The sequence below is a fragment of the Rhinopithecus bieti genome, unplaced genomic scaffold, assembly GCF_001698545.2.
Source record: "Rhinopithecus bieti isolate Rb0 unplaced genomic scaffold, ASM169854v2 scaffold_8601, whole genome shotgun sequence".
NCBI lineage: Eukaryota > Metazoa > Chordata > Mammalia > Primates > Cercopithecidae > Rhinopithecus > Rhinopithecus bieti.
The window spans coordinates 791,152-813,226 of NW_016806193.1; the positions used below are offsets into that span (position 1 = coordinate 791,152).

The 22,075-nt window shown below is 41.1% G+C and overlaps 1 protein-coding gene across 1 annotated transcript; it reads left to right on the forward strand.

Moving 5' to 3' along the window:
- The first annotated feature begins 3,317 nt into the window (after positions 1-3,317).
- On the forward strand, positions 3,318-14,997 carry SNTN (sentan, cilia apical structure protein). The gene is given in 4 exon segments (XM_017875027.1): positions 3,318-3,427; positions 5,352-5,386; positions 10,596-10,735; positions 14,839-14,997. Coding segments are annotated over 4 exon segments (444 nt in total).
- Positions 14,998-22,075: the final 7,078 nt, after the last annotated feature.

The following is a 22,075-nucleotide window of genomic DNA, read 5'->3' on the forward strand; positions in this document are numbered from 1 at the left end:
CAGGTTTGAAACACCACACAGCCTTAGATTTGAATTGAGGCTTATCCATTAATTAGCCAGAGGATTTTGGACAAGGAATTTAACTTCTCTGCACTTCATTTTCATCATTTGCAAACGATGACAATTCCTATTTCTAACAGTTATTGAAAATAAAAAGAATATTTATCAAACACCTCACACAATACCAGTTACTCAATGCATAAATTTTAACAATTATGCATTGTTAAACAATATTATATAAATATTATATTAATATAACAATAATATATTTTAACATATTAACTGACCATGAAACTAAGGGTCCACACACTATTTCTCTGTGAGTGAGGCTTGGGCAGGGGGCAGTTTTTTTCAGAAAGGCAACCTCATGACCAGCCTGTGGGCATTCACTTCCAACAATGACCCTTCAGTTGTTATAGGCCACTAGGAGAATCTAGTAGTCCTTTCTGCCAGGAAAATTCCCATACACATGAAAATTTTTCCATTCATTCCAGTGGTTCTAACACTCCCTGAAACACAATTCATGAAGTTACTGAGTTTCCAGAACCCTCAATAAATAACTTAGCACCAGGGGAGAGAAAAAAAAAGCATAAGTCAAACTTTCAAAGGCAAGTCTTTTAGACTCTCTCTCCTATTACCTGATGTTTAATTTTTGCTGAATAGGAAGCAAGTTGGCAGACTCAAGTGTAAAGAGTGAACCCGGTTAAAAAAAAACACTTTTCTCTGTGATGGCATTTTTTTCTCACTCCAATGGTTTACCAAATTTCAAGCACTGTTAATACTGTGCTAATCTTCCGCTGCCTGCAGCCTGCCCAGCCCACAGACGAGAGCCCCACTGCTGCGACCTTCAGGTCGGTGGTCTTGTGTGCTTGTCAGTAAATCCACATGGAGTTGCTTGTCAAACCCCTGCTGTCATCAATACATTTCCTTTCCCCACATGGATTTCTACTCAGTACACTCGAGCCCTGCCCTCACACTGCCAAAGGGCCAGGTTGACTGAGGGATTTTTAAAACAACGTTTTGCCCAGATAGTTTGATACTGTGTGTAAGCAGCCTGAATGTTTTGTGAGATGAGATTCTGATGTAGAAAAAAAGGTGCACTTTCACTTGAAATGTCTGTAAAAATTGCTGTGTCTCTCTGAGAATATCAGTTTTAATTTAATCCTGACAATAAGATGATAATAAGAAAATCTCAGATTCCCAGTATTTTGCTTCTGTCATCATTATCATCATCATTAGTATCATCATGCTGTTTCTTGCCCATTTGTTCAACTCTCCCTCCCATTCCATTCTCTGCCCTTCTCTATGCCCCCAGAGGCTGATTCCTATAGACCCCATCTCCCGGGCTCCCTCACTGCCAGTTTCCTGCTTGGCTTAGTCAATTGGAGGCACAGGATGGAGCTCAGAGCATAGGATGTTTCTTCGCCCTCCCTCCCTGCTTTGCTTACATTTCTAAGAGTAGCTGCCTCCCTTCAATCACAGCTGTCAAGTGGATCTGCTCCAATAATTCAGCTCTCACTAGACACTATAATATTTTCTTTCCTTGCCCCTCAGAACTAAGGGTGGTAACAGCTTCCCACTATTACTAATCTCTGGATGCTGCAGCACCTCTGTATAGTTTCCTGACCTTGCTTATTGCACATCCTTCTGTGAATGTCTCTGATACTGTCATATGTAATATCATCTTCTCTACGGCTGTTATTTTATTGATTGCTCCTCACTGTGCTGAGTGCCCCAAAACACATACTCATTTAGCCCTCACAAAAATTCCAGTGGGAAAGTATTTTGCAGATGAGAAAGCCAGCTTAGCAGCTTTAAGGATCTTATTCCAGGCAACACAACTAGGAAGTGTCAGAGTCAGAATTCTAACCCAGCTCTTGCCACTCCAAAGTCTGTTTTTAACCACTGCCAACAACTCTGCAACACAGCCCACATAAGAATCACCTGAAGTGTTTGTTGAAAATCCAGATTTTGGGAAACTTGCCCAGACTCCCCGTTCTGAGGAAGCCATCTCTAGGGTTTCACTTGAGCAGTGAGACTGGCTCAGGGTCATCACGTGACCCACAGAAGATAATTGCATGGGGTAACTGACAACCTACGGGGTGAACTGGCACTAAAACTCTGACCAGCATGGGCAACAGTAATTAGTAAGACCAATCAAACTCTCCCCTGCATCCCAAATTTGAATTAAAAATGATAAGAAAATTAATGAAGAGGTAGAGGGAAGAGAAAAAAGGAAACTCATAAAGAGAAGCAGGCAATGGGAGAGTGACACGCATGGTCATTTGATGGTGGAGCAGTGACCAGTGAAGTGAAGCAGCAATAAGACAGCAGAGGCCCTGGAGCCTATCATAGTCTGAGTAGTGATTATTCTTAGCTTCCCTTGAGAATTCTAGCTCCTCTCACCCATCAGCTCACCAGTGGCTTAAGCAATTGTTTGACATGTCTTTCCTGAACTGGACTCATTTGGCTGAGCTGATACATCCTCTCATTTTTACAGAAAGGGCTCTAAGTTACCAGAAGTGAAATAGCCTCCCATCAGCCTTCCTATGTTTATCCTGTCCACCTCTCTAAACCATTATTCACATTGAAGTTGGGGTGATCTCTCAAAAATGTAAATTTAACTTCATTAACCTCCTTGCTTAAAATACACAAATGGCTTCCTATTCTTTTGACACACAGTAAAAAAAAAAAAAAAAATTCCTACAGTGACCTACAAGTTCTTACATGGCCTGGCCACCAAGTCTGCTCTTCAGCCTCAGCTTGAGACACACACCCCCAATCTCTTTGGTTTAGTCATGCTGGCCTTCTTTCAGTCCCTTCTGATCACCACATTCCCTCCTGCCCCAAGGCTCAGCGCAGGCTATTCCTTCTGTCTACAATATGGATCCCTTATCCTTGCACCTAGTTGCGCCTAGTTAACGCCTACTCATCATCAAGCATCACTTCTCCAGGGATGCCCCACTGACTCCCTGACTGATATCAATCTCATGGCATCTGCCTTGCATAGTATTATTCACAGGTGTGACTTTTTGTGCAATTACTTGATTAATATCAGTCATTCCCACTAAACTCCCTGAGACCAGGGTCTACATCTGATTTTGCTCACTGTTGTTTCCCCAGCAGCTTGTACAGTGCCTGGCTCGCAGTAGGCATGAAAATGTTTATTGAATGATTTGATGTCTACATGCAATGACGCTGTGGGAAAGTTCTTCTAGATACGCAATCATATAGTTGTCATGGAGTGAATGACAATAGTAACAGTGGGCAAGTGGCTGTTGCTTAGGAAGGACTGACACAAAACAGAAGACAAGAGAATGGGTGGCTGTATGCACAGTACCTAGCACAAAGCTCTCCACTTAGAAGGGGATCCCAATCCTTGTGCAGCCCCAACATCCACCTGAGCACCTCGGAAAATGCCCAAAAGGTCAGTGACACTTGGCTGTCTTTTATTGAGTTTCATTTAAGCTTGTGGATATATTTCCAAAGAGTTTATGTCAACTGCTTTAAAAGCCAAGTTATTGCCAGTTTGGTGACTATTACCTACCCTAATCCAGCTTTAAATTGACTTGGAAAAACAAAGACAACAAACTTGCAGCCTTGACTGCAAGGTGAAAAGATGGTGCAATTAACGCAAATGTCTTTGATTGCCCTTGAGAAACATTTGTAAATCAAAATTGGTAATGACTTACCTGTGTAGCATATTCTCTGAAATAATCCACAACAGAGAGAATTGTTTTATATTATTCAAATGTGTAAAGTTAGGTCTAATAAATGAAAAATGTTCTTTCTCATATAATTTCATTTAGGAGACTGGCTTCAGTTCCCAAAACCTTTTGTGGACACCTAGCAAGTGCTAGGTACTCTGCAAGGCCAGAGGAAGGAGATACGGAGATGGACTGCTTAGTGCTTGCTTCTCAATCATGGCAATAGAAAGTAATACATGCCATGTTCCAAGTGCACATTGTGCAAAGTGAAACGTCCTTCATTTTATAAAGGAAATAATAATGGTGCAGAGGTTGTAGAAGAGCAGGAGGCACTCACCAAGAAGACCATGAAGGGTTCAAGATAACACAGGTCCAGCTTTATAATATTACAAGTGAAAAAAATGAGGACCCCCAAAGACAAAGTTCCCTCAACTAGTTAATGCCAAAACCAGATCCTGAACCCAAAAGTTCCTTTTAAGGAGTTATCTGAGATATTACCAAATTCTATTCTTATTGGCTTTCTCAAAAAACACTCCAGTCATTAGGGGTTGAAAAATCAAGCAAACTTTGATTTGCTGTTGATAAGGGAGCAAAATACAACTTCCTGCCTCCAGTTTGGCCCCTTTTCAGTCTACTTCTGATATAATCATGAAATAATTTCCTAGAATGCAAATCTGATCACGTGATTCCTATTGCCCTTAGGATAATAACTGGCATCCTTCATAAGACCTCCAAGGCTCAATATGCCCTGGCCCTGCCTGGCCTTTGATCACTATCTCCTTCTTTCTCTAGGTTCTACCCACACTATACCTCCTCTAGTTCTTCAATCATATTGTGATTTCTGCCCCATCAGGCCTCAACACAAGTTCCCTCTGCATGGAACACTCTTCCTCCTTCTTCACTACTGATTCATTAGGCTCAGGCAGAATGCCATTACCCTGACTGTAGACTAGGTTAGTACCTCTTTGCCCTCTCTACGTGCTCGCCATCACTTTTTATCGAGTTACCTGCCTAGTAAACTGTCTTCCTTTCTAGACTAAGCCCCAAGAGGGTAGGAATGTCTCTATCAGTCACTCATACATTCCACACCTCAGCATAATACCCAGATTCTTAGTCAGGAAGGCTAAGCTGCTGGAACAAAGAAACTTCAAAGTCTGAGCATTTTACAGAACGTGAAGTTCTTTTTTCTTTGTCATGTGACAGTCCAGAGTGGGAGTTCCAGGTCTGTGGCAGTTTTACTCCATGCAATCACGTGAGACACACGCTGATCAGAACGTGGCTTCTAAAGTCTTCCTGATAATTTCCCCCTTAGTCAGCTTGAATGGGATAGAGCATGGAGGAGCTTACACAGAAGGTGTTCACTTCTTTTCTGCTCCATTTCCATCTGGAGGAACTCAGTCATGTAGCTGCAAAACTACAAGGAAAACTGAAATATGTGGGCTAGCTGGCCAGCTATGTGCAGGCATTTCTTTACTATGTGGCAAGGAGAAAAAGGATTTTGGAAGACAGATGACTGCTCCACTAAAATCTCAGAGAATATTTACCAAAATAAATAATTTTTAAATTGTTATATTGCTCTGCTTTAACGCTGATATCAATACCCCAACTCCCAGAATCATTATATTTCTTTCATTTTGTTGGCAGCATTTCAATATCCAAACAACTGGCTTCAGTGAAAGGTAAGGCACAGATGACTGAGACGTACATTTTTCTCCTCTACCAAGATGGCATGCCAAGTGTTAAAAAAAAATAGGACATCAGAGAATTCCAGAGATGTAAGGGAACTTTTGAATAAATCATCAAACATTCATGATGTTCTTTTTAAAGATCTGGGAACTGAGGTCCAGGAGTAGGAATTAACTTGCCTAAACTTATATAACTCATTAAAGACAGAGCTGAAGTGAGACCATGGATCCCCTGGTTCCTAATTCAGTGTTCTCCCTACAATATCCAGTTGCATCTCCAAGGGCAGCATGCTCAGAATGTCTAGAGCAGGGCCATGAGTATCTGACTCATGAATGTTGAGTGGAACTCAGGATGCAATCAGCCCCCAATTGCCTCTGTTGACTGAGTGGAAACAGTGTGGCCACCTCTCAAAGTGTAAATATTTGCCCTGGAATTCAATTTCATAGGTAAAATAACTTTAGGACTAGCAACATTGCCATGGAAATAACAACATAAGAAAAAATGCTCGTATACTTGGAACATTATTTTATTCAAAAATATAAGGCTTCACATGTTTACAGAGTAACAAGCACAGTTGGACGTTACTATATTGCAGGTTTTTCCCTCCTAGATGACTAGCCAAACTCTCCAAAAGAGACTCTGTAGTTTTCTTTAAATATATCTCCATCTTTATGGAACTATTTCTATACTATTACAACACAGCAGACTCGTGATTTATGTTTCAATAATTTACACAATTTCAGGCACTTTCGAGAATTGTCCCATCACATGTCTAACATAACTTCTCCTTCTGGGAGGTTGAGATTGTAACTCTGTCAACCCCACTGCACACCCACCCCTGCCCACATACACAACATTCCTAGCACCAGACTCCTTAAATCGGACCACTGAACCCCATTTATTCCTATGCCTTAAAAAATCACAGGATACACATGACTCATCTCCCCAGAATGTAGTTTATTTAGAGGGAAATAATTCTAGATGTTATTCATTGAAATCAGACATGGATAGGTCATGACATAGAAGTCAATACAAACCCACATTTTCTCTGCTTGCTACTTGGGCCTATGCCCCTGATCTCATGAGGCTTAGGAATGCAGGGTGAGTACATATTTGCATCTAACACCCAGGGTATTTTTGCTGTGGGAAAATTTGAGAAGTACTGGGAAAATTACTGGTCTAAAGAGTAGACACCAGGGACCTAGTTTTTGGTTCTGATATGTACTACCTATGTGAGCTTGAGCAAACAACTTCTCTCCTGTAGGTCTTCACATTATTCACAAAAATAACAGATATCGACAAGTTCTAAAATGAGGAGATTCTTTCATCCTGCTGTATTGAGACTGGTATTTCCATGACACCATTCAATTTGAATTGACAGTGAAGGAATTAGGAGATTGAGTGTTCCACGTTCCAGAGCAGGTGAAGAGCAAGAGGCAGAGAATTATTCTGAAGTTCAAATCAGCCCAGTTTAACACATGTATAGTGAGGCCTACAGCACGCCAGGGCCTGGGAATGAATGCAAAGATAAACAAGAGGCAGTAACTGTCTGCAAAGAATACACAGTCCAATGTGCTATACAATATAGCAGCCACCAGCTACATGTAGATAATGAGCACTTGAAATTTGGTTAATTTGAATTGAGATGTGTTAAGACTTAGGAGACTTAGTAGGAAAAATAAATGTAAAATATCCCAATAATTTGTTTATATTGGTAACATGCTGAAACAAAATTTTAATATACTGGCTTCCATAAAATAGATTATTAAATTTAACTTTTACCTGTTTCTTTTTACTTTTTTTTTTTTTTTTTTTGAGACTAAGTCTCGCTCTGTCGCCCAGGCTAGAGTGCAGTGGCTGGATCTCAGTTCACGGCAAGCTCCACCTCCCGGGTTTACACCATTCTCCTGTCTCAGCCTCCCAAGTAGCTGGGACTACAGGCACCCGCCACCTCACCCGGCTGGTTTTTTGTGTTTTTTAGTAGAGATGGGGTTTCACCATATAGCCAGGATGGTCTCGATCTCCTGACCTCGTGATCCGCCCATCTCGGCCTCCCAAAGTGCTGGGATTACAGGCTTGAGCCACTGTGCCTGGCCTCTTTTTACTTCTTTAATGTGGCTATGTATCAGAAATTTTAAAATTATGATTGTGATTCAAATTGTTTTTGGTGGGGGGGCAGCACGGATGTAGAAGATAATGTAGACAGAGTGTTTCAGGGTGAAGATTATGAAAAGGTTATGTTTAAGAATTATAGAAGCACAAAGGAAGGACATGTAGCCCCATCTGGGAGTTTGGGAAAGAGTCCTGCAAAATACGCTGCCTGAAAAAACAACACCTTGAGGCAGTGTGCATCTTGGAGTGAAACCAGAGTTGTTGTGAGGCAAGCTATAATACTTAGCCTCTCGCTGTCTCCATTTCTTCGTCGATAGAGTGGGGTTGATACTAAGACGTACCTCATCAGACTGACATCAGAATGTAGTGAGTTGAATCATGTGCATGCATCCCATGGAGGAGTGATTGGCACGTAGAATGTGTGTCATATATTATTGCCCACCAGAACACAAGCTCCAAAATGTCAGGGTTTGTTCTTTTGATGTTGCTCACTGCTCTACGCCCCAGAACTATCACAGGGCCTGGTAATACTTGCCAATAAATGCTTGTTGGGTGGATAGAGTATGTAGGGAGTACATACAGTTCAGTATTATTAAAGTACTGACAGTGAGCTAGAGAATAATAAAGAGGGCAGCAGAACCCGGCCGGGCTTAACGTCCTTCCCTGCACCCCCATTCCAGAGGCAAGAGAGCCAATAAAAGATGCCAAAAGAGAAACAGCAGCCCCTTGTGTTTTCAGTTGCACTTAGCCCTTTACAATATGCTTTCACATGCTAGTTCCCAACTCTGCAAGGCAGACAGCGAAGGAATTAAGAGGCAACATGCTGGGTTTATTAACAAAAGAATCCAACCATAAAAACAGGAAACTGAAACGCCTCACCAAATAGCATCAGTGTTATTAGAACAACCAGAGTTCCTCATTATCTTTTATTTTTAATATTTTCTAGCTCTGTTTTTACCATGGCCATATGCTATTTTATAGTCAGGGGAAAGGCATGCTGTTTTTTAAAAGAGATGGAGGAAAAGAATGGGAAGTTGGGTAGCTAGACCAGATGGAGTTCCCATTTCAGAGTGCAGTCAGACCCGAACTTCATTAGAGGGTCAAAAAATATCTGGATTCCACAATCACCATGGGGATGCCCTTGCAAGAAGATACTCCTAAGTGGCTGATCTTTCTATGGACTTTGAAGTCAAAGGTTTCAAATACTTTCTTTGACACTTCTTAGCAATGTGAACTTTATTTAACCAAATATATAGCCTGGGCACTGCTCAGAGATACGATAAAAAATGAGAAGGCCCACACACTCCCTCTTTTCACCCATTTATCTTCACTCTTGTCCCTCCTCATCATCTTTAACTGAAAAATTAGATGCTCAAAATGCTTCGATGCCTTCTCTTTCCACTTTGAAGAAAATCCTGATTCCTTTACATGGCCTATAAGTCCTGTATGATCTAGCTTTTGCCTACAAACATTCTTCCGGCCCCTAGACTCTAGTCACAACTATCTTCTTTCAGAAATCTGCCAAATATGCCAGATTTCTTCTGACCTGAGCCTTCACATATCTGGCTTCCCGAGCCTGGAACATTCAGCAAATTCCTAATCTCACCCTGACCCTTACCCTTTTCATGGCTGGCTCCTCCTTATGCTAGTAATCTTAGCTTAAATATTAATCTACTCATGGAGGCCTTCCAGAGCACCCATCTAAGTAGTTTTCCACCCAGACCCACTCTGTGATTTTTTTCCTGTCTCAGGACCTTCCTTGCTTCATACACCACAAGTTGTAAATATATATATATAAAATATGTATGTGGACAAATAACAAAAAATAAATAGATATGTATACATATACATACTCTTGATTATTATTGATTTCTCTGCTAGATGGTAAGATCTATGAGAGTAGAAACCACATCAGGTTTTTTAATTAAAAAAAAATAGGGACAAGGATCTTGCTGTGTTGACCAGGCTGGTCTCAAACTCCTGGCCTCAAGCAATCATCCCATCTTAGCCTTCCAAAGTGCCGGAATTACAGGCATGAGACACTGTGCCTGGCCCCACATCTGGGTTTGTTCCCTCTATGTGCTGGTACTTACTAAATACCAGGCACTCAGTAAGCACTCAATATGAAAATCATGTTATTCTGACTGAACATCATTCTTTGAACCTGTCATTGTTGCACATTACCTGGGCTGAAAGCTGGGAGATTTTATTTTCTTCACGTTCATTCATTTAACAGCATTTATTAGCACCTACAATGTAGCAGACATTTGTACTGGTCACTGGGAATATAGTGATTTTAAGAAAAAAAGATCTGATCCCTGGCCCATGGAGACTGTTTTCTAGTTGAGGAAAGGACAGATAAACATGTAATAACTGTAATAACAGTAAAGTGTGGTAAGTTATACACTAGGGGATGTATTGGTGACTGAAAGAACACAGAGCATACGAATTTTCTTCATGGTACCTTGTACATTTCCCTGTGTTCACAGCAATTGCAGTGGAAAGAAACAAATTAGCATTGCCCTATCAAGGAGCTGACCTGAGAGAAACCAGCTGAGAGATCACTCTGTTTTAGGCCACGAGTTAAAGAGAGCCCTTATTCATCATTATAGCAAAGAGCTTTTCCTGAAAGTCATTCTCCTTTATCATACTGACATGAAGTGATGCTGTGTCTGACACAGAATATAAATTCCACAAGAGCAGGACTTCATTTTATTCAGTGATTCCTAATATCAAGGACTGAGCCTCATCCATAGTAGATGCTCTATCGATATTTGTTGAATAGTTGAATGAAATTACAGATCAGAAAACCAAAGCTTACAGAGGTGAGGGACTTTTCTAAGGTCACATGGCAAGCAGTTGGTAAATCTCATTTCTAACTCTACTAATTCTAATTGCTATTAAGGGAACTTTTGTTCTCCATTGTTTAAAGATGCAGGATTGGAAACTCCTGCATCCTACTCCCAGATAGGAGGCAAAGGGCCAAGATTTAGGAGGTTCCTCACACTTCCCTTGGAAGACACAACAGCAGGTCTGGGGAAGGGTTATTTCTAACTCAGGATACTTCGTTGCACATTTCTTCTCTCCTAGCTCTGAGGAAGTGCTCAGATCTGGAAAAAGCCATTGCCACCACTGCTCTGATTTTCAGAAATTCTTCTGACTCTGATGGTAAACTTGAAAAAGCTACTGTCAAAGATCTGCTGCAAACCCAATTTGGGAATTTCACAGAGGTAAGAGAATTAACTTGCATAAAGAAACAAGAACCACACCTCATGGCTGACCCAACGAGCGAATAACTCCACCTCCAGGTCCCTGTCATGTTGTCTCACCTAACAAATGTTTATTGAACACCTACCTTATGCCAGGCAGTGAGCCGCACTGGAGTTGTTGCAGTGAAGACGGCAATCCTCAGCAGGGGAAAGAAATATGCTAAAAAAGTAATTAAAAATAGTCAAAGGATGTGAAAGAGTAGAACATTCAGTGAGAGTAAAACAGAGGAACTATCTTGGGGTAGGTAGTCAGAGATGGACTCCTGGAAAACTAAGGTATAGCTGAGATCTGAAGGGTGAGCAGGAGGTAGCTAGGCCAGGGGGAGTAAGAATGATGGCATTCCAAGCAGAGATCTGGAGGGCCAGTTGGTGAGAAGGGATGGGACGGTAGCTGGGAAGTGGTTAGAGATGAGGCTGGGAAGGTGAGGAGAAGCCAAATCTTACAGAAGCATAACCTGATAGCAAGAGGAAGCCAGGAACGGTTTCTACGTCCAGGCCTAAGAAATTACACCGGCTGCAGTACAGAGAACAGACTGGGGTTGGGGGTGGAATAGGAAAAAAAGGAATAACTAACTGTGGTGAGGCAATTCAAGAGAAAGACGGTAATGGCTTAGACTATGACGATGAAGATGGAGAGAAACAGACAAATAGTAGAGACGTTTAGAAGGTAGAATGAACAAGATCTGACAATTGATTGACTGTGAGAGTTGAAGGACAGGAAAGCAAATGATGACAACCCAATTTCTGACTTAGGAAAGAAATGATGGTGTTCCCATTCCTAGAGAAGAAAAAGGCTAAAGAATAAGCAAGTTTGAGGTGGGGTGGAGGAAGGCAGGAGACGCTGAATTCCATTAGGATGTGTCAATGTTAAGATGTCCATGAAACATTTAAGAGGAGAGACTTAGCAACAGGATAGATGACTTCAAAGGTGAGAATAGAGATCTGTGTTCAAAATATAGAAATAAGAGTCAGCAGTATATAATCAGTCACTGGCCTAAAGGTTACTACCTTACTCACCTAAGGGTATATTTCTCAAACTTCAGCCGTTGAATACCACAGTTAGTATTTTTCCCACATCTGCCTATAGCCTGTGTTGCTTTGAACTTTCCCTTTATGCTTCTTTCTACTCCAGTAAATTTTTATAAGGACACTGTATCATTATTCTTGTTATAAATTCAGTGGATGAGAGTTAAAAATAGTAGTGAAAAAAATAGATGACTATCAATTTTTATTTAGTGTTTACAATTTATTCTTGCATCACCTAAAATGGCATTACATTCTATCAGCAGTATATGTTCATATTTTGGAAAATACCAGCCTAGGGAAAATGTTTAAGAGGAAACGAGGGCCTCATATCAGCTTAAACTATCAATATTTATTGATGGGAAGAGCAAGAAAGCACATAGAGGCAGTCTCCAAGTCCCTATATCTGTTCTGAAATATTGAAAAGATAGTATTCTCTCTATATATGCACACATATACATACATACACACCAATATATGGTTTCAGTGCACTACAGTTATATAAGATGTCACCCACTGAGGGGACCTGAGTCAAGGGTACAACTTTCTGTGAGTGGGTGATTATCTCAAGAGAGAAAGAGAGAATATAGTGTAATGCACAGATAAATGAATGGAAAGAAATGTTAATAAGGGTTAGCTATTTTGAGTAATGGGGTAAAAGGTTACAGTCACAGTCCTTTTTTTAAATTTACTTTTTCTAAATGTTCTATATTAAGCATGTATTTTTCTGATTTTTTGGGGGGAGGGGAAGCTACTTTTTCAGGCAGAAATATCAGGCAGAATTTGTTAAGAGATAACAAGTTTTGGGGAGTCTAAGGAAAGGATGGGTAAATAAATCCTATACCATTTGCCTGCATCCAAGGCCAAAAGAAATGGGGCCCATATGCCAGACAGAAAAGGGTCTCATTACCTGGTAGCCTGGCAAATGCTCAGCAAGCTTTTAACACATATGAAAATGAAGAACTAGTGGATGCATCATCTTGATGTAACTCATCATCCCTGTCAGAACACCAGGGGAAAAGAATTAAAAAACAGCCCTTAGGAAAGACACCTTCAGCCTTATGTCTCTCAGTGTAGGCTAAACCCTAGAAGTGCAGCCAATTTCTGGATCTCTCTAGCAGCAGGCACACCCAGGCCTCAGTGTAATCTTGCCCTCTGCTCAAGATGAAAGCAGAGCCATATTTCAGGGACTTGAGGGGGCAGTTCATCCCAAGGCATTCTCTGCAATGTCTGTCAGAATGCTGCCTTGGCCCAACCACCGCACTCCATGAGACCCCCTAGGGCAGGTACATGCACATGAGTCAGTGGTAAAGCTCAGGAGCCCACTTCATTCCTAACTGGACTTTCTCCTCAGTCCCCGTTGTGTCCTCTGATAAACTGAGCTGGTTCTTTTGGCTAAGGCCTGAGTTCTAAGGCGAACATTGCCGTTCCCATAGGGCTAAACATGCTTTTGGGGATCTTAGCACCTTATAGCCAGTCAGATAGAATAAAACAAAGCACCTAAAGGCACTACTGGGAAGATACAGAAAGATGACAGGTCATGCCCCAGGAGGACTGGACCTCAGAAAATGGTGCGCTCTTAAAATATACAGGAAAAAAAGAAGATCAATACCTATCTCGTACCTCTGAGCAAACAGTGTGCCATTCTGCTAGCAGAGTGGCAGCCATCTACCTGTGTCTTGGAATCTGACCCTTTCCAAATAGCACTCAGCTGTTTTGGAGGGAGAGCATAGAGAGCGCCCCTTGGCCCTCATGGATAGGGTGATGGTGACCTCTTGAGGAGAAACAGCTGTGAGAAACCAGAATGAGTCTAAGCCTATAAGAGGAATGTAGCATCATTCCCAAAGTGCCTTAGTCATTGCTGTGATGGCTTTGTACACCTAGCACATAGGTGAGCATTTGGGGTCAAACTAAACGCAAATATGGTTCAATATAATGGTGAATCAAATGACTCTAACATTTTTAATGTCACTGGGGAAGATATTTCACAAGCTGTGATTTGAAACTAAAAAGTCTCTCCATTTATATACTATTAAGATGTTTTCCTTCAATCTGACGATTTACAAAGACTATGAACATATATTTGATTTTTAATCAAACTGAATGCTAAATAATCTTTCAAAGCACATATTTTCTTTTAGCATATTTTATTCTATATTTCTGCATAATCTTAAGGCTCAAATAATGAACCCGTGGTGGATACCTTCCCTAACACAAAGATTATATTTTGAAATTTTAAAAACATAGTATGTGTGTTCAAAGAAAGGCAGAATAGCTTAGCAGTTAAGAGTGTGGGCTCTCAAGAGGTAGAAAGGCTTCAAACCCTGGCTCCATACCAAAACCTTCCCAGCTTGGGGCAAGTTGATGATCACCTGTCTCTGATAACTGCAGCTGTAGAATGAGGATAATAGTAGTATATATTCAATAAGGTCACTATGATGGTTAGATAAGGTAACGCATAAAAAGATTTAACATGGTGTTTTACTGGTAGCACTGTTGGCAACTTAATGTGTTATTATTGTTAATAACATGTTTATTATTTACTATGATTTGGATGTTTGTCCCCTCCAAACTCCATGTTGAAATTTGATCTCCAATATAGGAGGTGAGACCTTATGGGAGGTGTTTGAAGCCATGGGACAAGAGTCCTCATGAATAAATGAATGACTTCCCTTGTGTGTGGGGGTGTTGAGTGAGTTCTCACTCTATTAGTTACCATGAGAGCTGGTTGTTCAAAAGAGCCTGGCACTTCCCTCCTCCTCTTGCATCCTCTCTTGCTCTGTGATCTGTGCATACACCAGCTCCCCTTCACTTTCTACTGTGAGTGGAAGCCGTCTGAGATCCTCACCAGATGCAGATGCCTCATCTTGAACTTTCCAGCCATCAGAATCGCAAGCCAAATTTTTCTTTTTTCTTTATAAATCACCCAGTCTCAGGTATTCTGTTACAGCAACACTGAACAGACTAAGACATTATTGTTTATGATCTGTAAACCTAAAGTCTATACAATGAATTTGGTTTTTATTTCTCTATTCTCACAGGGACAAGAAACCAAGCCAAAATACAGAGAGATCCTTTCTGAACTTGATGAGCACACAGAAAATAAGCTAGATTTTGAAGACTTCATGATCTTGCTCTTAAGCATCACTGTCATGTCAGATCTGCTACAAAATATATGGAGTGTAAAAATTATGAAATAAACAGTCTCAAATATGATATATAAAATAATGGCAAAAGACAATAAAATGTTTCCATCTTATTTTGATTAATTAAATATATCAATCATGCAACTGGAATTGACTAGGATAGTTCTGATTGCTGGTATTCAGATCCAATGTAACTCCAAAAATTTACCCATACACTTCAGGAATGTTTGAATGATAAGGTCTCTGTATGCTTTACAATATGATGGATTTGATACCACTGAATAATACATTGCTTTTGCTGAGTCAAAGGTGACCTAGAGCACTCTACTTATAGTCATTGAGTCACTCATTCATTCACTAAACATTTGTTGAGCATCTACTTGATGGGACTGCTGAGGATACAGTAATGAATTGGGCAGACAATTCCCTCCTTCAGACATGCTTGCAGAAGTCTAGCCGAAGAGATGGACATTGAGCAATTTTTAATTAATTGCATACACAGTGTAATTAGAATTGAAATAAGGGCTATAGAATGCTAAAAGAGATTATCACCTGATGTGAGTTCAAAGGTCAGAGAAGCTTTACTGACATTCTATAACAGGCAAAACAAAAAAACAAAGAAATTGGTCTATGGATGCCAGGGATACGGGTAGGAAATGGGGCTGTCCACGAATGGGCACAAGGAGTCTTTTTCTTTTTTTTTTTTTTTGTTTTTTTTTTTTGAGACGGGGTTTTGCTCTTGTCACCCAGGCTAGAGTGTAATGGCATGATCTCGGCTCACTGCAACCTCCGCCTCCCAGGTTCAAGAGATTGTTCTGACTCAGCCTCCCAAGTAGCTGGGATTACAGGCATGTGTCACCAAGTCAGGCTAATTTTTTTTGTATTTTTAGTAGAGACAGGGTTTTACCATGTTGGCCAGGCTGGTCTCAAACTCCTGACCTCAGATGATCCACCCACCTTGGCCTCCCAAAGTGCTGGGATTACAGGCATGAGCCACCAAGCCTGGCCAAGGGAAATTTTAAGGGGGCTGGAAATGGTCTCCATTTTGATTGTGAGGTGTGGCTACATGACTGCATGCGTTTGTCAAACTCATAGAACTGCACACTGAAAAGAGTGAATTGTACTGTCTGTCTATTAAACCTAAATAAATTTGACTTAACAAAAAAATAAAACCCAGTATTCTTGTAATCTCTGACCACAATTTAACCAACAACTCCTTGGGATTATGATGTAAAAGTAGTCAAATCCCAGAGATCCACACTGACTCCCATGACCACCTCCTGTATTCCTGAGTTTAAATTACACACACACACACACACAGACACACACACACATATAACCAATGCCTGAACCTTTAAGACAGATTCTCACAAAGACTTTTATTCATATAGGACCTTGCCTGAGGACAGCAGGCCCCAGTAGGGTAGCTCAGCATATGGCAATGGGCACTCAAGGTCCCCAGAGCGGGCACTGGGCAACAGTCAGAGGCACAAGCCTTAATCAACCCTGGATTTCAGCGATGCCGTCTTACTCTATCTATCTTTACATAGGAGTAATAATGTCCCCCCTTTCCGACTGCAGGAACTGAGGCTTAGAATAGCTAAATGATGGTCCAGGATCATTCAGATAATCAGTTTCAGAGTCAGAATCCTGGCAGAAGCAAAGAGGTGCCAAAAGGGGAGGAGAAAGAGGAGACATAGTTTTCCGGCTTTGATTCCATTTTGTTCCAGTCACTTGCTAAGCTCCACAATCAGGCAGGCAGTCACCTAACATGTATTGCACTTCTACTGCAGGCTGTTGCCAGAGAGAGGCAAAGAGGAAGGAGTCACATGTGGTCTATTGGAGCTCTTCTACAATCCTGTCAAATGCATGGTAGGACTTTACTTATCTGTTTCCTTACAGTTGAGTGTGTCCATCCTTTGGCCAGTGACATTTGAGCTGAAGTGAAATGTGCCACTTCCAGGTGAAGGCTTTGAGAACCTGGGCTCAATTCACTGCCCTGCTTCTCTGGGCTGTGATAACTGGCAAATGCCCCGTGGAGGCTGCTCCTTCAGCCTAGGTCCTGAGGGAGGCCAGTTTGGAGCAGAAGCCCAGACAAACTGATACTGACATCTTGCTGAAGGAAGAAATAAATCTTTTACCAGAAAAAAGACTGTTATTCATTGTAAAATTATTATAAATTCCCAAGTCCCTCCCTCACCTCTCATTTTCTTCCTAGCCTAACATTCTATGCCTCATAATCTATGTTAAGAAAATCCGCCAGGCACAGTGGCTCACACCTGTAATCCCAGCACTTTGGGAGGCCGAGGCAGGCAGATCACCTGAGGTCAGGAGTTTGAGACCAGCCTGACCAACATGGAGAAACCCCATCTCTGCTAAAAATACAAAATTAGCCGGGTGTTGTGGCACATGCCTGTAATCCCAGCTACTCGAGAGGCTGAGGCAGGAGAATCACTTGAACCTGGGAGGCGGAAGTTGCAGTGAGCCAAGATTGCACCATTGCACTCCAGCCTGGGCAACAAGAGTGAAACTCCATCTCAAAAAAAAAAAGAAAAAGAAAAAAATCCTTTCCAGAGTGAAACCTTCAGCCTTGCTCTGGTGAAGTGTTGCCTCGTCCTGTGGTTTTCCAGATCCACCAGAACCCAACTCCCTGGCCCTCCCTACTTCCAAACCTCAGACACTCTAAATCCAAGAGCTTACAGATCATGTAAAGGAAAGTCTCAGACTTTATCCTCTCACCATTTTAACAGGAGGCAAGAGTGTTTCACAAAAACATTCAAACTCACTTATCTGACAAAAGAAGAAAAAGGAATTAAAGGAAATTTGTTATATGTCCAGTTTTCAAAGACTTCTTGCTTTGAGCTGTTTCAAGTTGAGTGACAGAAAAGATTTCCTTTTTTTTTTTTTTTTTTTTTTTGACAAACACAGGGCTCATACTATGAGCCAGGCACTGTTCTAGGGAGCTCCAAATAGAAACGCATTTAATACCCATAACAACCTTGTGAGATAGGCATTATTATTATCACCATCTCATAGATGAGGAAACCGAAGCATGAAGGTTTTGATTTTCATGAATCACACAACTAAGCAGATTCGAGAGTTTTCTGCCTTCCCCAAGGGCATTGCTAATTTTGCTTTAATATTAGACGTCGTTGGGAGCAATAATATTATAACTCACCAAAAATAGCTGTGCACATTTCAGGCACTGTGCAAGAGATAGCAGTACCAGCTGGGCCCTAGAGAACCATTTGGCATTCCTCAAATAGAATTCTGTGGGCTGTTCTCCCTCAAAGCCCTTTGTGTCTCAGTTGCAAGTAGCTGAATATGGCAACCTTGGTGGCCAATGGAAAGGTCATGTTCACACCTTTCAGAGAAGGAAACCAGAGAGCCTGACCAATGGTGTGATGAAGAATCTTGGAGTCCTTCCAACTCTATGGGCTCCCAGTAAGAATTTTTGAAAATCCATCCCAGATGGAAAGTCACACTCCTCTGGGAGGGATATCAATTATAGAATCTATTTTAGGCTGATGCAAAGAATGCAAACAGAGCAAAAGCACATACACGTGTTGAAGCATCAGCGACAGACAAATCAATGAGTGTGATGCTAAGACACTAAAACATAGGATATCTACTAATTGGTTCTAGTGCCAGGACCATGGGCTCTACTCTAAAACCCAAGCTGCCATCTTGAAAATGTTACTGATCGTCACAAGTGAGATCGTGATGCAAATCTGTCTTGAGATACCTTGGTTGAAAAGAAAAAAAAATCCCTTCCAATTACACATATATACATATACACACACAAACAAAGGAAAAATGGGAGGGTTGTATTCACCAAGGTACAGAGCATGTAATGGAATGAAAGGATAGAGAATGCAATGAATGTCCACACAATCCTGAAAACAGCAATAGAAAGCAAAACTGAGGCTTCACTCTCAGTTTCTCTCAAATGAATTGGTTTCTGATCTCTGCTTCTCTCTATATGTGGTCATTATTCTGTATTCTCTTTCTATCCCTCTATTTCTATTTCCTAAACCAATTATTTCTGGATTCTTGGCACAAGAACCAAACACAATGTCCCCATTGCTGACTCGACTTTTCTCTTTAAATGCTCAACAGACACTCAGCAGCATCTCAGAAGGCCCAATTCTTATCCCAGGAGAGAGAAGCTGATTGGCTGAATTTGAGTAATGACTTCTAATATAATTGTTTCAGGTCGAGGAGGAGGCTGACATGCTCACTTAGCAGGGACTGTAGGAACTGACACTACAGAGTCTGTGGACAGGTTCTCAAAGAAAGAAGAGAGGAACTGGGGAGGAAGTGATTGATACAGGAAATTATAAGAATCTCTAATGCAAAATCTGTAACTTGGACTAGAAGGGCAATGGTATTTGCATCTCAGATATGGGCTCAGTGAAAGTGCCTGGAAGGAATAATTTTGTTTGTTACTCCAAGTGAAACCTTTTGTGTACTATCATTGTACAAAAGAAGCTAACCTGAGTCTCCCTGGGAAGTTTTCCTGTGATTAAATATAGCCAAGGTATTCCTGTACAAGAGCTGCAACACCCTTGCAATTTGGTGCAACACCCTTGCAATTTGGTGAACATGATAGAAACATACCCTGTCCAAGAACCCCTAATTTTCTTTATTTTAGCATCTAAAAATGGATCCAACTCTGAGATCAGGATTTGTGCTTTAAATAGTCCTTTATAAGAAAGGGAGAGAGGGTTGGAAGAAAACCAACAGCAGTACTGTTCATCAGCTGATCTTCTTCGTGCGTGGAGCTAAGGAGAGCTATTGGGGAGACCATTCTGCTGAATAGAAAAAGGTTGGGCCAGCCCATTAACAAGTGGGGAGAGTGACCCAAGGCATTCAAGCCTGAGAGATTTGTTGTGCTAGTCTCCTAATTTCAATCTAGGCCACATGGATTCCGATTTCTCTTTGATCTTTTAGGAGGTACAATTTTTAAATCAAATACAGGAGGTGGCATGGTATAAAATGGAAATTTTAGCATGTTTTATACTCCCACACACTTGAGGAATACCACACATTCCTGTTACAAGTTCTTAGTACCTTTTTCACAACTCTAAATCTAAAGAACAGTTACCATCTAAATTTTTTCATAATTATTTGGTAACAAATTACGAACTGTAACTAACTGTGGCCTTTATTTCTTCCACTTTGTGTGAGTGTTCAGTGTGTAGCTAGGAGATCTATGCCTTAGAGAAACCACTGATTTATAGAAGCGGGCCAGAGAGAGGACCTGAACTCTAGTCCCAGATATACCACCACAAACTGGGTAGCTCTGCAAAAGTCCTCCACCTTTTCTAAATGAGCCTCATGTTTTTCTTTCAAATAAAACTTTGAGATCAGAAAGGGCCTTTTTTCTTACAGAAGTTGCTGTGGGACTTCAAGAGGCATATACACATTTCAGGAGCACAAAGTGTACCTATGCACATGTCTGATGTCTATTCTAACTTGTCTAATTCTAGACAAATTGTTACTATCATTTTCTTTATTAATAACTGCCCTTTACAGAACATCTACTGCACTCAAGTACTGCTGTACGGTCTTTTATTAATCCCCTACACAGCTTTAGGACATTGGTATTTCTCTATTTTACAAAAGAGAATGAAATTTAGGGAAGGTTAAGTGTCTTACCCAGGATCTCAGAGCATTAAGTGGCAGATCGAATCCAGGATTGCAACCCAGGATTATTTCATGCTACAGCCTAGCTTCTTTATGATACCAGGAGTGGATGTAAAACCACCAAAGGATGGTCTTTCCATTATTTACAGTTTATACTTAATTACCACAAATTTATTCTGTAAAATGAGGAGGAGGGAGGGGAAGCAGCAGCATTTCACATGCCCAGAGCTCAAAGGAATCAAGAAGAGTTTTGTGGGTTTTCTTTAATGCTCTAACAATATAAAAATTTCCCTCCCTCTCTCTGTCATTTAGTTTAGTTTTCCAGAAAATTATTCCTTTGGGAGAAGACAATTGAGCTTTTAAATCTGTGTGGCCTGTAGCCCATGGTTTTCCTTAAAGAAGGTACAAATGCTGGGAAGAAGACAATGGAAGAAGGGAAAGAAAGGCAGTAGAGCCCCTGGGATGGTGAAAGTATCTTCCTGATCTTAGTACATGACAGGTGGCACAGTAGAAACACTGATGCAAAGGTTAGAATGGCTTTTACTTCCAGCTCTGTACCTGCTACCTCCTCTCTAGCTCTCAGATTCTTCCTTACTTAGGAAAAAGGCACTCTGTGACCAGATGTTCCCTAAAATCCCTTCCCATTCTGATACCGTTTTATGCAAACCAATATTTTCAAAAAGAAAATTATAACAAGGGACTAACACACATACGGGCAAATTCTAATCACTTAAGAATCTGTCTCTTCTACCCCTTTTCACAACCTTTGACCATGACAGTCTGTGGCATAAGCCGAGCACAGAGAGGGCTAAATATCAATAAGCAGGTGATGTCTTCGATGGGAGAATGAGAAGAGGGGCTGGAGAAGCTAACACATTCTCAGTGCTTTTTAGATTAAGAATATGAAGATAAGGTCAAACAATTCATGTGGCCATCTATTAACCTGTAAGATCTTTAAAAGCAAGAGCCCTGCCTGTCTTGTACAGTAGCTTCAGCACCTAGAACAGCACCTGTGTATAGCAAATGCTTAGTGAATATTGAACAGAAAAATGACTTTGGGAGGCCGAGGTGGGCAGATCATGAGGTCAAGAGATCGAGACCATCCTGGCCAACATGGTGAAACTCCGTCTCTACTAAAAACACAAAAATTAGTTGGGCGTGGTGGCACGCACCTGTAGTCCCAGCTACTCAGGAGGCTGAGGCAGGAGAATCACTTGAACCCAGGAGGTGGAGGTTGCAGTGAGCTCAGATCACAGCACTGCACTTCAGCCTGAGCGACAGAGCGAGACACAAAAAAAAAAAGAAAAGAAAAGAAAAGAAAGGAAGGAAGGAAGGAAGGAAGGAAGGAAGGAAGGAAGGAAGGAAGGAAGGAAGGAAGGAAGGAAGAGAGAGAGAGAGAAAGAAAGAAAGAAAGAGAGAAAGAAAGAAAGAAAGAAAGAAAGAAAGAAAGAAAAGAAAGAAAAGAAAGAAAGAAAGAAAGAAA